Raw genomic sequence first — 16,401 nt, forward strand, 5'->3', positions numbered from 1 at the left:
AGGGGAGAGGCAGAGAGAGAGACACGATCCCAAGCAGGCTCTGCACTGTCAGTGTGGAGCCTGATGCAGGGCTCAAACTCACGAACCATGAGATCATCATGACCTGAGCCAAAACCAAGAGCCAGCCACTTAACCAACAGAGCCACCTAGGTGTCCCAAGAATCCTAGTGTTTTTTAATGTGCAAGAGAGGACACTGAGGCTCACAGAGGTTGATATTCTCCTCAAAGTCATTCAGCAACTCAAGTAGCCATTAGGATCACAGCTCAGTTTTGGATGTTTCTTTCACACTGTCTTGCCTGCCTGCCATCCTTATAATATTTATTTTAGCCTGATAAATGTTGGCTCAGTTCATTTAAAGTGTTTGCAGGAGTTGTACCTAAGCAGTGTTATTACTGTGTCTTTAATCCAGTTCTAAAGTTTCCATTAAAAATAATACCCGTATGATGTGGGTTGAATGTAAACAGGGTAGTACCTGGCCAAATTGCTTTATCTAATTATGCTAGAGAAATCCTATAGTTTTGATTGAAAAGTTGACCTAGGCAAATTTCCAGTTTGTTAAAATAATTTGTGAAATAATTTCTAGTTTTAAAGCCTTTCCTTACCTGACACTAATTTTTAGCTGGAAGAAAAAGAACTAAACTGTTTGATTTGAGAGATATAATTGTGTCCTTCCCGCTTAGGGCCTCCTCCTTCTGTGACTGTATTCCAGGATGATCTTTTGGAACATTTGGTAAACATTTAGTAGATACCAGGTCTTCTAACAGGCAATACTACTGAAACATCACCAGACAGCGACTTTTGCTTTATGAAAACTGATTTTGTAGAGACTGATTAGCATAAAGGTTAAGCATGCAGTTTCTGGAGTTGGCCTTCGGGGGGCTTCACATCTCTAATCTATCTACTCTGTGTCAATCTCTCAATACTTCAGTTTTATAGCCTGTGAAATGAACATAATATTGATGCCTACTTCACAAGATTGTGGTCGCAGTTAAATTATGATAATTGTGGTTGCAGTTAATTTATGATAATACAGGTCAAGCACTTTTAACAATGTTTAGCTTATAATAAATGCTAGTATACATACCACTGTTATTATTCTAGTCAAGTTTTAGTATCATAAGAAAAAGTAATTTGAGAAGACCGTGTAGGAGGTATTGAAGAAAGTTTTTCATCAACATCAGTGTCCATTAAATGTCCTATTGAATAGATAATACTCTGGCTAGAATGGTACAGATATTCTTTGGGTGTTTAAATTTATACTTTGCAAAAGTATAATATTCGTTATTAATATATCTTTAACATCACAGAAATGCAAATAAACTCTCTTGTAGACTATAATTTTTAGCATTGAAAATGGTCTACAGCATACTTTTTTTTTTTTCAATGTTGAGTTATTCTGTAATTAGTGTTCAGGCTCTACAAAAGAACATGTTAATATGCAATCACATATAAACACCGAGGTAGAAGGAATTTTCTAATACATTAAGGTTTATTGGAAATTATATTTTCTGTCCTTTTTTTAATATTATTGACTTTTCCACTTAGGAGACATATGAAAGACGCCATGTTAGTCACTAAATAATATTACTCTGGGAACACATTTCAGGGATATGACCCACCTTCCCCCATAACTAAATGAAGATTGTACTTCACAGCATTAACAAACATAAACTAAATTAGTTTAATTTCATAAGCTAAATTAAATGTTCTATACTTTTAAACTTAGATAAAATTGACGTACTAGTTTCAGGTATACAACATAGTGATTCAATGTTTGTATTTATTGCAAAGTGATCACTGTAATGAGTCTTGTTAACATCCATCACCATACCTAGTTACAAAAGTTTTTTCTTGTGATGAAAACTTTAAGGTCTACTCTCTTAGCAACTTTCAGGTATACAATACAATACAATACAATATTATTAATTATAGTCTGCATGTTATACATTATTTTATATATTTTATGACCTAATCATTTTATAGATGAGAGTTTGTACATTTTAACCCCTTTCACCCCTTTCATGCCCCCATAATATACTTTGAACAAACTGCACATAAATGAATGAAGACTGTACTTTGCAGCATTAACAACTGTCTTCAATTTTTTTTTTTTTTTTTTTTGAGAGAGAGAGAATGTGAGCAGGGAAAGGGCAGAAGGAGAGGGAGGAAGAGAATCTTAAGCAGACTCCACACCCAATGTGGAGCCCGATGCAGGGCTCAGTCTCACGACCATGATATCATGACCTGGGCCGAAATCAAGGGTTGGGTGCTGAACCGACTGAGCCAGCCAGGAGCCCTTAGGCCTTAAATGTTAAACTCTTCAGGGCTGATTTTGTGATATTTGTTTTTTAGTGGGCTCCCTAATGTTATACTTTAGCTCAGGGTAGACAGTTATTAAAACATACCATTCTAAAGTGAGTGGGGTGGACTCCATCTACTTTCAGTCATTCTCTTGATTTTAGCTAAGCACCTAGCATTCAATCTAGAAGTGTGTTTGATTTATTATTAGTAGTAGTTCTTTAATAAAATAGATTTGAATCATACTTTTTTGAAGATTCTATTGAATTTTTAACTGTATTTTTATAACCTTCCCCTAAGGTATACTCATCTGTCAGCAGCACTTAATTTGGAATAACATGGAACTTGAAGATGATTATTGCTTGAGTGATTACAAGTGAGTGTAATTACATATTAGCTGTTTTATAGATGCTCAGTATTACAACTCCGTATATTAGTGTTTTCCTTCTGAATCCTTGGATCCTGTCTCTTCTGAATAGTTCTGACCCCTAGATTTAAAAAAAAAATTTTTTTTAATGTTTGTTAATTTTTGAGAGGAAGAGAGAGACAAAGCACAAGTGGGGGAGGGGCAGAGAGAGAGAGGGAGACACAGGCTGTGAAGCTGGCTCCAGGCTTCAAGCTGTCAGCAAGAGCCTGATGTTGGGGCTCAAACTCACAAACCATGAGATCATGACCTGAGCCGAAGTCAGACGCCCAACCAACTGAACCACCCAGGCACCCCCTGACCTCTAGATTTAAGTGTAAATCCTGAACCTTAAGATGTGTTAGCTCATTACTGCATACTGCCTGATCTTTATCCTTTGATTCTGTTTTACTTTTTCATTATTTACACCAAGTTCCATATCCTCTGTCTTTTTAGATCTCTCTCTTTTGATCTTGTCTTCTGTTCTCCTTTCTTTTAATATTGGCCCATTCCCACCTAACTACTTTCTTTTTTCCCCATTTTTACAAGAGTATTGGGTGAGAATAAAAATCCTAGAAGATAGCACAGGCAGTAATTTCTCTGACATTGGCTGTAGCAACATTTCTAGGTATGTCTCCTGAGGCAAGCGGAATAAAATCAAAAATAAACTTTTGGGACTACATCAAAATAAAAAGCTTTTTAAAAAAATGTTTATTTATTTTTGAGAGAGAGAGAGTGCGAGTGGTGGAGAAAGAGGGGGAGAGAAGATCTGAAGCAGGCTCTGCGCCGACAGCAGTGAGCCCGATGTGGGGCTCAAACTCACGAACTATGAGATCCTGACCTGAGCTGAAGTTGATGCTCAAAGACTAAGCCACCCAAATGCCCCAAAATAAAAAGCTTCTGTACAGAGAAGAAAACAGTCAACAAAACTAAAAGGGAACCTACTGAATGGGAGAAGATGTTTGCAATAATATCCAATAAAGGATGTATATATATCCAAAACATAAAAACTGATAGGGGCACCTGGGTGGCTCAGTTGGTTAAGCATCCAACTCTTGGTTTCGGTTCAGGTCATGATCATGGTTTGTGAGTTCGAGCCCTGCTTTGGGCTCCATGCTGATAGAGCAGAGCCTGTTTGACACTCTCTCTCTCTCCTTTTTGTCTGCCCTTCCCCTGCTCTCTCTCTGTCTCTCTCAGAATAAATGAATAAATGAATTTTTAAAAAAACAGGGGTGTCTGGATGGCTCAGTCAGTTAAGCTCCGACTTCTCGAGATTTCGTGGTTCATGGGCCTGAGCCCCACATTGGGCTCTGTGCTGACAGCCTGGAGCCCACTTCAGATTCTGTGTCTCCCTCTCTTTCTGCCTGTCCCTGCTCACACTCCGCCTCTCTCTGTCTCTCTCAAAAATAAATAAACATTAAAAAAAAATTTAAAAATACTTACACAACTCAACACCCCAAAACCAAATGATCCAATTAAAAAATCAGCAGAAGATATGAACAGGCATTTCTCCAAAGAAGACATCCAGATGGCCAAGAGATACATGAAAAGATGATCAACATCCCTCATCATCAGGGAAATACAAATCAAAACTACAGTGAAATATCACCTCACACTTGTTAGAATGGCTAAAATTGGCACAAGAAATAATAGGTGTTGGTGAGGATGTGGAGAGAAAGGAACCCTCTTGCACTGTTGGTGGGAATGCGAACTGGTGCAGCCACTGTGGAAGACAGTATGGAGATTCCTCAAAAAATTAAAAATAGAACTACCCTATAATCCAGTAATTACATTACTGGGAATTTGGTCAAGGAATAAAAAAAAAACACATATTCAAAGGAATATGTGCACCCCTGTGTTTATAGCAGTATTATTTACAATAGCCAAATTATGGAAGCAGCCTAAGTGTCCATCAGTAGATGAATGGATACACACACACACACACACACACACACACACACACACACACACACACACATACACACACACACGAATAGTATTCAGCCATTAAAAGAACAAAATCTTGCCATTTGCAACAACATAGATGGAGCTAGAGAGTATAATGGTAAGTGACATAAGAGAACGACAAATACCATATGATCTCACTCATATGTGGAATTTAAGAACAGAACAAGTGAGCAAAAGAAAAAAGAGACAAAATAAATAGGTTCTTAACTATAGAGAACAAATTGATGGTTACCAGAGGGGAGGTGGGTAGGGGAATGGGTGAAATGGTGAGGGGAATTAAGAGTATACTTATCATAATGAGCGCCAAGTAATATATAGAATTGGTGAATTCACTATATTGGACACCTGAAACGAATATAATACTATATATTGTACTGGAATTAAAAAATTTAATTAAGGGGCACCTGGGTGGCTCAGTCGGTTGGGTGTCTGACTTTGGCTCAGGTCATGACCTCACATTTCATGGCTTCAAGCCTGTGCTGTCAGCACAGAGCCTGGAGCCTGCTTGGGATTCTGTGTCTCCCTCTCTGTCTGCTCCTCCTCTGCTCATGCTCTGTCTCTCTCTCTCCCCTTCAAAAATAAATAAGAAAACATTAAATTTTTTTTTTAATTTTTTTATTTAATTAAAAAATAATGAGAAATTAAAGAGAAAAACACTTGATAAAGAGTATTGGGGAAGAGAGTTTTGTTCTTCACCAAATCTTTAATTTTTCATTAAGCCCTCCTTCTGCTGCTAAGTGACACTGTGTGCACCAGTGATTACAGATACACCATTCGCTTTGGTCTCTCTTGCTCTCTTCTCTTACATAATTCTTCATTCTTAAGAACAAAAGGGTCAGAGGCCATGTAGAATATCTAGAATAACACTGGGATTCTGGAGCTCTTGTAGATTTGCTATTTTTCAATTTTCTATCTTATTGAATAGATCTGTTTTCTAACACTTTGGGTCTTGGACAAACTTCTTTTTTACTTAGGGCCTTGATTTCTTTACATGTGAAACGAAGGGATTAAACTACATGATCACAGAGGTCCTTTACAGTATTTTTATTCTGAGTTGTTGTGTCATATTTAAAGATTATGAGAACTTCTTCACTTTTTCATTATTTATGCAAGTAATTAACATTTTGCATTTATGCATATTGCTATATATATATTTTTTATTACAGAGGGTAAGTACTATGCCTGATAACCTAGCACATAATTATGTGTATATGTAACACCGAATACACTTCGATGATTATGGTTTGTTTTTGTGTTAACTATCCACAGCATTTCAGAAGGTTGTACCTTGAAGCTGGTATTGGCTATGCGTGGTGGACCTATAAATACTAGAAGAGGTAGGCATTTGTTAATTATGTATATTAAAGCAAGTTGACAATAATAATTTTTAAGCCAGTTGGTATTTTTGTAGTCCCAAGTTTTATCAGGTTCTCTTTCTGCTATCAGGTCTTAGAAGAATGACATTTGTTTTTCTAACTATTGTTCTTTAAAGCCTAAATGCCCAGACGCAGGAACCAGGGATATTAAAAAAAAATCTCACCAGTATAGGGAAAGGAAATGGAATAGCATAGTGTAAATATGTTGTTATCATTGTGTTTAGGTGGATACCAGTTTGTGCTTTTTTACCCACTGAGTCTTCAGCTCTGGATGTAATGGTTGTTATAGAAAATTCTAAAGTTGCCTGTTAGCCTGGTTTGTGCTGCGCTTGGGTTTCATGGATATTATTGTGGCCCTATTGAATCCTTTTTCAGAATGTGGGCGGTCTCTGGAAGTCATTCATTCATTTAACAAGTATATTTTATGCATCTACTAGGTGTTCAGTACAGTGTTCCATGGAAGAAAAAGTTTCTGCTTTCTGACAGTGCTCACAATAAAGATGTAAAGACTTGATGTCATTCCAGGCAGTTACAAGTGCTGTGGAGGAAATAGGGAAGTGTGACAGTGTCTGTGGAAATAGGTTAGTAGGAGGATGATTGTGGAAAAGATGACATGAGCAGATATGTGATTAACAGGAGAGTTCTAAGCATGGGAAGAACTGGGAGTATTCACATTGGCTTCTGATTCAGGTTTGTCACATGAATTCCCACGAAGAAGCGGGATCCTTAGACTGCTCAGAGTACTCCTGCTCTGTGGACCTCATTTGGGGAAGGCCTTCATATTTGTTTGATCCTTTACTAATCCTGAAGACCGAGGTTAAGTATTGATTCCACTGCTGGTTTACATTTTCCATGAGTCGGATTTTATCTCTGTGTATCATAATTTGGGTTAGATTAGGGATATTATCATCTTCTTCCTAGCTGCTTCAGGAGGACTTTCTGAGATATGTTACTTTAGTTGTTCAACTATTTTGGATATGTTAGAAAAAAAGCAAAGGTAGCAATGTTAGAGTTGGTTAACTAGCACTCCTAATATCAGGGACTTTCTATAAATTGGGCTTGTAAAATTATCCTGTGTGACATAAGGCACTGTTTACAGTACCAACTCTGATGGTAGTGTAAGAACCCTAAAGTGTTTATGGAGCCATTATGGTAAGATAGAATTATGCAGTGTTTAGTGCCATGTGAATTCCACTGTATTAAAATTTGGAAAGTTGGTTATTTTGTATAGCATTGTCTTCAAACCAGGGTATTTTATCAGAACATCTACTTTTATTAGGACCAGAATTAGTTTATGTTTATGAGAAGTGTAGGTGCTATAGATTTTGAGTTAAGAATATATGTATATGGGTTTTATTTTGTTTTATTTACCTTTTGAGAAAATGTAAATAAAAAGCATCACTACCCTTAGGTAGTGGAAGCTGTGTAATACTTTTTTCCCCACAACTTTCTTTGCCTTCTTTATAAATCTGAAAAATCAGCACCTAGAACTTGTCTTTTTTTCATATTTTAAATTATATGTTTAATAATTTTGCCTTTGTTGAATCGACTTCTTTAAAATTAAAAGCTTGCTGTTGTCTCCCTACATCCTTGAGAACTTTGTTAAGAAGAAAAACTATATATACCCAGGTCTAGAATTTTTCCATATTGTATTTGAGAAACCATATTTATAGTTATTTAGTCTTACTTAAAAATTATGGTTTAGAAAATAGCTTTATTGTGTGAGTTTCAGTAATGGTTAGCTTTTAAAATTATGTTTGAATTAATCATTTTCAAAACAACATAGAAAATCCTTTCTAAAACTAAATTGTATCCTATATATAACAATGTCTTATACCTGGTGAAATCAAAGTGGTTTTCCTGTTATGAAAGGTGTATGCATACACACACATAGATGCACACACATATTCAATCTCAGTGGCTCCTTAAATAAGGCACACTATATTGATTTAAGTAAGGCTTTCTCATGGCTTTAGTAATGGCAGTAGCATTGTTTTTATTTCTTATTCATGTAATGTGGAAAGTGTAGCATTAACTTAAAAATGGCAAGAACTTGTTATAAACATGTCTTTTAATATTGCACATTTTGTGCCTATGCAAGAGTTGATCAAAACATCCAAATGTTTTTATGAAATAAACTAAACTTTATTATTTCTGGTTTTTGTGTTTAAGCAGTGGTCATTTTTGGATTTAGGGTATGAGAATGTCTTTAATATTTTTACCTTACTTTCACAACTTAAAGTTTCTTATTGCTATAACTCATTGCTATAACTTTTGTAGAGGGTAGCACAACACTGTGATTGTGTTAATAAATAAGCTGTTTTTATTAAAGTCAGGGAATTTAAGAAATTGTTGCCCTTTTAGGAAAGAGAAAATGTTTCTGCAGCTTGAAATGAGAGTTTTTGGGAGCAAACTTTTTTCCCTGTAATCATTACTTAAGTCAGAATCTTTTAGAACATTTACTCCATGAACTAGAAATCTCTTGAGGCCCTTCCCACCACAGGAGCAGCATCTGTGGCTGCTGTGGACAAGAGCAAGTTGTAATGATGGCTGCAGTATCAAACCTGAGGACCATTACAGGCCACGAGAGCCTATAGTAGTGGGGCTCCCCTGTAATCCTTATGCTCTGGACACATGGATACCTACCAAGACAGTGGGGTCCTGGGAGGATGCTTTCAAGAAGCAACATACTGACCATAACACACACTGCAGTTTTAGTATACTCAGTGGCCCCCTTGTGTTCTAAATTGTTGTTGCATTTAGCTAACTTCATGTCAAGAAACAGCTCTAAGAAGAATCTAAAACCAGAATCAAAGAAGAATCTAAAACCAGAAAGAAAAAGGATTTATTTGCTTCTGATTTCTAACATATGTCTCCCAGTTATGTGTATGTGTTTATTTTTTAATGTAAAGTAAATGGAATTTATATTGCTTTTAAATTACTGATATAACCAATATTGGAAAATATGGGAAGCAGACGTGTGAAATGAAAATAGTCATAAGTAATTATGTCCTAGAATCAGCAAATATACAGACTCTCGTGGTACTGGAAAGTACTGATGTATTTGGTTAAGCCCTGTATGTAACATCCTAATAATGCATTTTATTTATTTCATATTAGTTCAACATAGGGAATGTTGTATTAACTACAAAAAGACCAGAAACTTACTTAAAGAATATCACGTACTCTATGTTATATGCACACGATTGTTCCAATTCAGCACATTATATCCTGTCACTGTACTAACATGCATTAAACTTGATATAAATTGAAAGCTTGTTTATCGATTTTTCCATTTGTAGTTCCTATGGAAGATCCACTTAGGGAGATGGCTGAGTACATGGATTCCAGTCGAGATGAGGTCTGGGAGAAGACCTCCTGCAACAAACAAGTTACATTTTTGGTATACCGAGAAGGAGATCAGTTGAATTTCTTTCGTGTAGTAGATAGGGGAGATGGCACTTTAACACCATTATCTGAATCTTTAAGGTAAATAGGTTTTCATTTGCTTGTCTCACTTAGAAAAGGAAAACATTGTATGATATGCTCATAAACCTCAGTATTTGTGTTGTCAAAATAGTCTTACATCCACAAGATTGACTAAATTTCATGCGTTCTTGCCACCCCCCCCCCCCCCCCCCGCCCCAGGTATGTAATTCCGAAATTGTTCTTCATTATGATTGATATTTAGAGAGTCACTTATAAAACTGAAATTTGTTTACGGAGTAGGATTTTTTCATATAAAAATTGATTTCTGTCACTTTATGAAACTGTAAGATGCCTACCTACCTAGATGACAGAGTTTTGTTATAATTGTGTGTTATTGTACAACCTTGGCATAATAGAAAGGGTTGACCTAGAGTTGCTGGTTTTGTTTTGTTTTGTTTTTTCAAAATTTAACTCTACTGCTTAAAGGTAGTTAAATGTCTTTACTTCTCTGGTCTTATTTTCCTATTCTGTAAAAGAAGGAGTTGTTACATTCTTTTTTTTTTTTTTTTAATTTTTTAAAATGTTTATTTATTTTTGAAGGAGAGAGAGACAGAGTGTGAGTGGGGGAGGGGCAGAGAGAGAGGGAGACACAGAATCCGAAGCAGGCTCCAGGGTCCGAGCTGTCAGCACAGAGTCCGACGCGGGGCTCAAACTCACAAACCGTGAGATCATGACCTGAGCTGAAGTCGGACCTCAACCGACTGAGCCACCCAGGTGCCCCAGGAGTTGTTACATTCTAAACTCAGAAGGAAACAACTTAAAGGTACTTAGCTAGGCAATAGAACAGTTAGGAAATCTTACAAGGTAACCTGTGAGTTTCTGTGTATTCTGTCTTACTTTGCATTCTTTATTGCCTCTCACTTTAAGTCACTAAACATTTAATGAACTTTTATAGCCAGTCTGTAGACTAGCCCTGGCTTACAGAGATAATTGTCCCTCCCTTCATAGAGCATGCAGTCTGCTATAACTAGTGTCAATAATATAATCTTTCCAGTTGTTATCAAAAGATATCAACATCTTTGGAAAGCCAGATGAGAGGACCTTCATTTTGCCTGAAAGGTAGGGAGTTAGGGACAATCTCTGAGAAGAAGCACCTTAAAAGAGGAGTAGGAGTTTACTAACCAGACAAAGGAAGGAAAAGTATTACAGGTCATTAAATTTAATTACATTAGTTGTGTTTTTTGGGTGTTGAATTATATAACTTCTTTAATATATTTTGGATACTCACCCCTTATCGGATATGTCATTTGCAAATGTCTTCCCCCATTCAGTAGGTTGCCTTTTCATTTTGTAGAAGGTTTCTTTTGCTATTCAAAAGTTTTCTATTTTAGTGTAATCCCAATAGTTTATTTTTGCTTTGTTTCCTTGCCAGAGGAGACATATCTAGAAAAATTTTGCTAAGGCTGATGTCAGAGAAATTACTGCCGATGTTTTCTTCTAGAAGTTTTATGGTTTCAGGTCTCACATTTAGGTCTTTAACCCATTTTGAGAAATGGTATAAGAAAGTGGTCTAGTTTCATTCTTTTGCATGTAGCTATCCAGTTTTTCCAGCACCATTTATTGAAGAGACTGCTTTTTTCCCATTGTATATATTTGCCTCCTTTGTTGTAGATTAATTGACCGTTTAAGCATGAGTTTATTTCTGGGCTCTGTATTCTGTTCCATTGATCTATGTGTCTATTTTTGTGAGCACCATAATGTTTTGATTATTATAGCTTTGTAGTATATCTTGAATTCTGACATTGTGATACTTCCAGCTTTGTTCTTCTTTCTTAAGATTGCTTTGGCTTTTGGAAGGTCTTTTGTGGCACAAGTACCTAAATTTAATCCCATAGTATAAAAAGCTAGTGACAAAACCATGCATAGAAAAAATAACTGGTAGTCTGGATCTGGAGTACAGTTTTTGTGGCTCAGGAGTCCAGGCACAGTTTAGCTGGTTGCTCTGCTTTGGGTCTCCCAAAGCTGCAATCAGGGTGTTGGCAAAGATGGGCTTTTATCCAGAGGCTTGATTGAGGGAAGCAAATCTGCTTTCAATTTATTCATGTTGTTGGCGTAATTCATTTCCTGGCAGTTGTATGACTGAAGGCCCTGTTGTCGTTGTGTTGGGTTTTTTGGTTTTTTTGTGTGTTTTTTTTTGCTTTTTTCCCCCTGGCTTTTGGTTAGAGGTTGCCCTCAGCTCCCTTCTGATTAACTCAGAATCAACTGATTTGGGGCCTAAATTACTTCTGAAAAATCCCTTTTGCCACATATTCTATTGACTAGAAGCAAGTCCTAGGTCATGTTCACCCTCAAGCGTAGGGGAGTATCCTAGGTATGAGCACCAGGGATTGGGAATCATGGCAATTTCTTTAGATTCTGCCCACCACAAGTTATGTGGAAGAGGGATTAGACTTATCATTTATTTGAAAGCGGACTGTGACAAATGGGTATTGACTGTTGACTCTAATTTGTTAGGATCTGGTTAGCATTACAAAGCACAGTAGTAACCATGTAGTAACCAGAACCATATAGGCCAGAAGTATAGAAGAGGGAGAGATGAAGCCTACAGCCTTAATCCAGTATCTCTTACTTGGACCATGAATAGAATTTTTTTCAAAACGTTTATTTATTTTTGAGAGAGAGCGCAAGCAGGGGAGGGGCAGAGAGACAGGGAGACACAGAATCCAAAGTAGGCTCCAGGTTCTGAGCTGTCAACACAGAGCCCGACGTGGGGCTCAACCTCACAAACCGCAAGATCATGACCTGAGCTAAAGTCAGATGCTTAACCGACTGAGCCACCCAGGCGCTCCTGAATAGAATTTTTTCATACCAGTCTCTCCGTGTGCTAGCGTACTGTTATTTTGGTTTCCTTCCTTAGAACATCCTCTTTTGACTCTTCCCTAAAGGAGAAAATCTAAGCCCCTTAACTTAGTATGTAAGGCCCTTTACAACCGGTCATCATCAGTTTCTCAGGTCTCCTTTGTGCCATGTTTTTGTACATCTTTTACCATTTGCTAGAAATGTCATTTTCTCCTTTATCCCAATTTCTCCTCAGTCAGCTTCTATTTATAAAGGACATAGCCCAAATGTTGCTGAGGATTTTGATTAAAATTGTATTATTGTTCCTCTCAAGATATTTTTTAATTTTTCTCTTCCTTTCTACTCACCTACCAGAACTGGACAAGGAATAGGGTACAGAGAAAGAGGAGTAGAAATCTTTTTCTGGTTATACCTTGAATGGCATTTATCTTGACTATTGTAGGGGAGCCTTTCTTACTCTACAATAGGGGGCAGCAAAAATTGTTTGTAAAGGACCAAATAGTAACTGTTTTAGGATTTTAAGGTCAAGAGATAAAATCAAGGATACTATGTAGACACATAACAAGAGAGAAAACAAATTTCCACAAAATTCTTACTGACAAAATTCAAAATATAAGAATAATTGAGTACGTGTGTGTGTGTGTGTGTGTGTGTGTGTGTGTGTGTGTGTAATTCGGGTCCACTAAAGAGAATTGAATGGTTTTTTTGTGGGAGTAATATCTTACTTGAGGTTGCAAGCTAGTGTTATCTATCAAATTTGCAAAATTAGTTGCAAAAGTTCATCTGTTAATATGGATCTGTAATGAGATTTTATGTATTTTATCTTTGAAAAATTTTTTCATACAGATAGGCATCGCCAACTAGTGATATCATGTATGATTTTAATTGAGCATGTTTCATTGTTTGGAAGGCATTTGTAGAATTCTATTACAGTGCTCACTGGCTGTTTGCCTTTAGCATGGCAGTATATTGCATATTAATCACTTCAAGATATGTGGAGCTCCTCAATCGCTCATTTAAATAGATTTTGAAATAGGGAAATTTCCTTTAACTTGCAATGAGATACGAAAGCACTGCTGGGAATTTAGAAAGTATGCCCACTATAAATTCGTGTGGGAATGTTCTTGCTTTGTTTTAACTTTTGAAAGCTTGCCATTACGTGTGGTTCAAAGTAATGTTGATGTTGTCAGAATGACAGTACTGCAGCATGAGTTTCTTATAGGAACACGTTTTACCTTGTGATTTTAGGTAGAATTCAGTAAGAAACATTATCAAGTCCACAGCAAAAACTCATTTTCAAAGGCATTCCTTGTTTTATGTTAGCAGTTAAAGGCGGTTCTTCTTCAGAAGAATTCAGTGTTAGTCCTGAGCTAATAGAATCATAGTAAAACTACTGTCAAGACATTGAACTTATGGTTAAGTCCATGAGCCAGAAATGGTTACTACCGTGGACCCTACTGGTTCAGTAACACATGATAGATTCAAATATTTACTCCTGAATACCTGCTGGTGAAGAATAGAGTAACCATCGTCTCTAAACACCTTACATTTTCATTAACTTTGTAAATTTTTTTTCCCTGTTCCACACATATTTTTACTTCATTAATTGTAGGAGACTTCACTTCAAGTTGTTTTAGCCATTTGTTTGAACCTCTTTTTACCTGTAGTTGTTGCATGCAGACTATTCATAGAGGCTGGTTCTTCACTAACTTCAAAGTTGGTATTGATGCCCTGATAAGCAAAAACAACTGAACGGTACTCATAACTTATGTCAACTCATCAAAAGCCAAGGGAAAGAAATCTAAATCATTTGCTTTATTTTTTAGTTGACTGTTGTCAGTTCTTCAAGAAATTGTTCTTGCCAAAGCAGTAATGTTTAAACAAGTTTATTTTTTCTGGACACATTCCTTCAATTGCTGTGATCAAACCCAATTTAATTAATTCACTTTTGGCAAACAGATTTTCTTGCTTAGTTCATAAATAAGCCACTCAGAAACTTACTTTGGGTGCAGTCTCATTTTCATTTTTTATTTTTGTGAAGAAATTCTACTTTGATGAAATATTTCATTTTTAATTTTCTGATTTTTCTGACTCTTTTCCAGCAAGTTGGGAATAGTGTGATGAGTCCTTAGTGTGGTAATGCCCAAATAAGTTGTTTTTCTTTAACATGGCCAAATGTCACTGCATAATACACATGGGGCTTTGCCATTTAATTGAGTGAAATAATCCATTCTCTACTGTGCCTAAAAACTGTAGCATTCAAAGTCCACTCTTGTTTTGACAAGTTAGGTATGTGTATGTGCCTGTGCCTGTGCCTGTGCCTGTGTGTGTGTGTGTGTGTGTGTGTGTGTGTGTATAAATGTCATGGTACAGTGATACACATGGCACTCAAAATGCTGTTGAATTATGACTGTGCCACTGTGATTTGTAGTGTGCCAAACCACAGTGCCAAGCTGTGAGAGAGCCACATACAATTCTGTTGTGGCTACTCAACTCTACCATTGTAGTACAAAAGCAGCCTTCTGTAATATGTGATCAGTGGTGTGGCAGTGTTCCAGTAAAACTGTATTTGTGGACACAAATGTTAATTTCATATAATTTAACATTATGAAATGTTATTTTGATTTTTTTCAACTATTTAAAAGTGTCAAAACCATTCTGTGGACCGCACAAGAATAAGTGGTAGACTGAATTTGGCCTGTGCCCATGGTTTGCCAACTTTTACTCTAAGAAGAAACAATGAGAATTGCGTGCTAATTTAATTCATTTGATAGAAAATCTAGTATCAATCGTGTTGAGTCTCAAATCTTTATAGTTAATCATGCCACCTTACTTCTTATTTAAGTGGGAAGAAATCAAAGGAGGCAAGGCGAGACTTAATTAAATGGTAACTTGTCTGTGAAAGTCATGTGAGGACTTGGCTTTGGGGTGAACAATATTCATGTTGGGAAAGATATTCATTTGTTCAATATTTTATTCTTTAATCACAATATTAGATTAAAATGTTTAGAAAAATTTAAATATAGCATTCAAGAAAATATCTAGAAATTTAAGAAAATACTTACAGTTTTTAAGTACAAAGAAAGATATTTGTAGATTGAATTTATAAATGACTGTTATCCTAGTCTAGTAACCTTTTTCTATTTTGAAAGAAATTGTGATTGGCTTTTCATTGCTCTCCTGAGTCTATGCTTTGTGAGAGAAAACAGTGTAATGTGGTTCTTTGAAAAAAATTAGGTGAATTTAAAAGTGTATTTTTACTTGAAAATGGATCCAATGAAATAGTTATCATGACTGTACTTTTTAGAATACATATATGTACACAGTGTGCAGGCAAACACAGACACAGTGTTCTCTGTGGAAAACAGTAAAGGACCAATTTTTTATGACAGGAAAGTTGAGTCAGAAACCTCTTTCAGTATTCAGTATGGGTACTTAAAGTTAAAATAACCATAGAATGTATGACAGAGCACTTAAAATACTGCAAGATGACCAAGGATAGAATATACTTGAGTCATTTCTTCCATCTCCAAGGGTGCACTGGCAAAAATCTTCACTCCTTCCGCCTTTTCAGGTATAGTTAACTTCGAGACAAGAGCCCTCACATGTTGTAAGTTCTGTTCACTTTTGGGGGTTCACAGCATGATGCAGTAAGGTCTGTTGTTTGGTGCCTGAAGAAGCAACAGGAAATAGTATAAAGAATAGGTTTTGGAACCAGGGGATTTGAATGTTAAGTCTACCATTTAGTAAAACCTCTCTGAACTTCAGCTTCTTCATTTATAAAATGAGATATGATGTCACCATATATAGTTTTGTAAGGATTAGAAATGACATGTAGAAAGAGTCTGGCGGAGTAGCGTTCAGTAAATGATAGCAGTGTTAATTTAGTGTTGTTCCCATTGTGGCAGTTTTCATACTGTGGCATCTGCAGTAGGGAGAAGTGATGGTCACAGGTCAAACACTAGGGACTAAATTGCTTATGGAGACCTATTCCCACCATCCTTCCTTCTACTACCCATACCTGCTGTGCATGTAATTAATCCATGTTTTCAAAATGTCGTCATTGT

General features: G+C 36.4%; 1 protein-coding gene across 4 annotated transcripts in view; it reads left to right on the forward strand.

The window, feature by feature from the left end:
- ZFAND4 (zinc finger AN1-type containing 4) overlaps window positions 1-16,401 on the forward strand; it is an 88,261-nt gene that overhangs the window by 50,589 nt on the left and 21,271 nt on the right. For all 4 annotated transcript variants that reach the window (XM_042908412.1, XM_042908413.1, XM_042908410.1 and 1 more), the window contains exons 3-5: window positions 2,600-2,675; window positions 5,940-6,007; window positions 9,349-9,535. In XM_042908412.1, coding sequence (XP_042764346.1) covers window positions 2,600-2,675; window positions 5,940-6,007; window positions 9,349-9,535 — 331 coding nt within the window. The remainder of the gene's footprint in view (window positions 1-2,599; window positions 2,676-5,939; window positions 6,008-9,348; window positions 9,536-16,401) is intronic.

This window comes from Panthera leo, chromosome D2 (genome assembly GCF_018350215.1).
Source record: "Panthera leo isolate Ple1 chromosome D2, P.leo_Ple1_pat1.1, whole genome shotgun sequence".
Classification (NCBI taxonomy): domain Eukaryota; kingdom Metazoa; phylum Chordata; class Mammalia; order Carnivora; family Felidae; genus Panthera; species Panthera leo.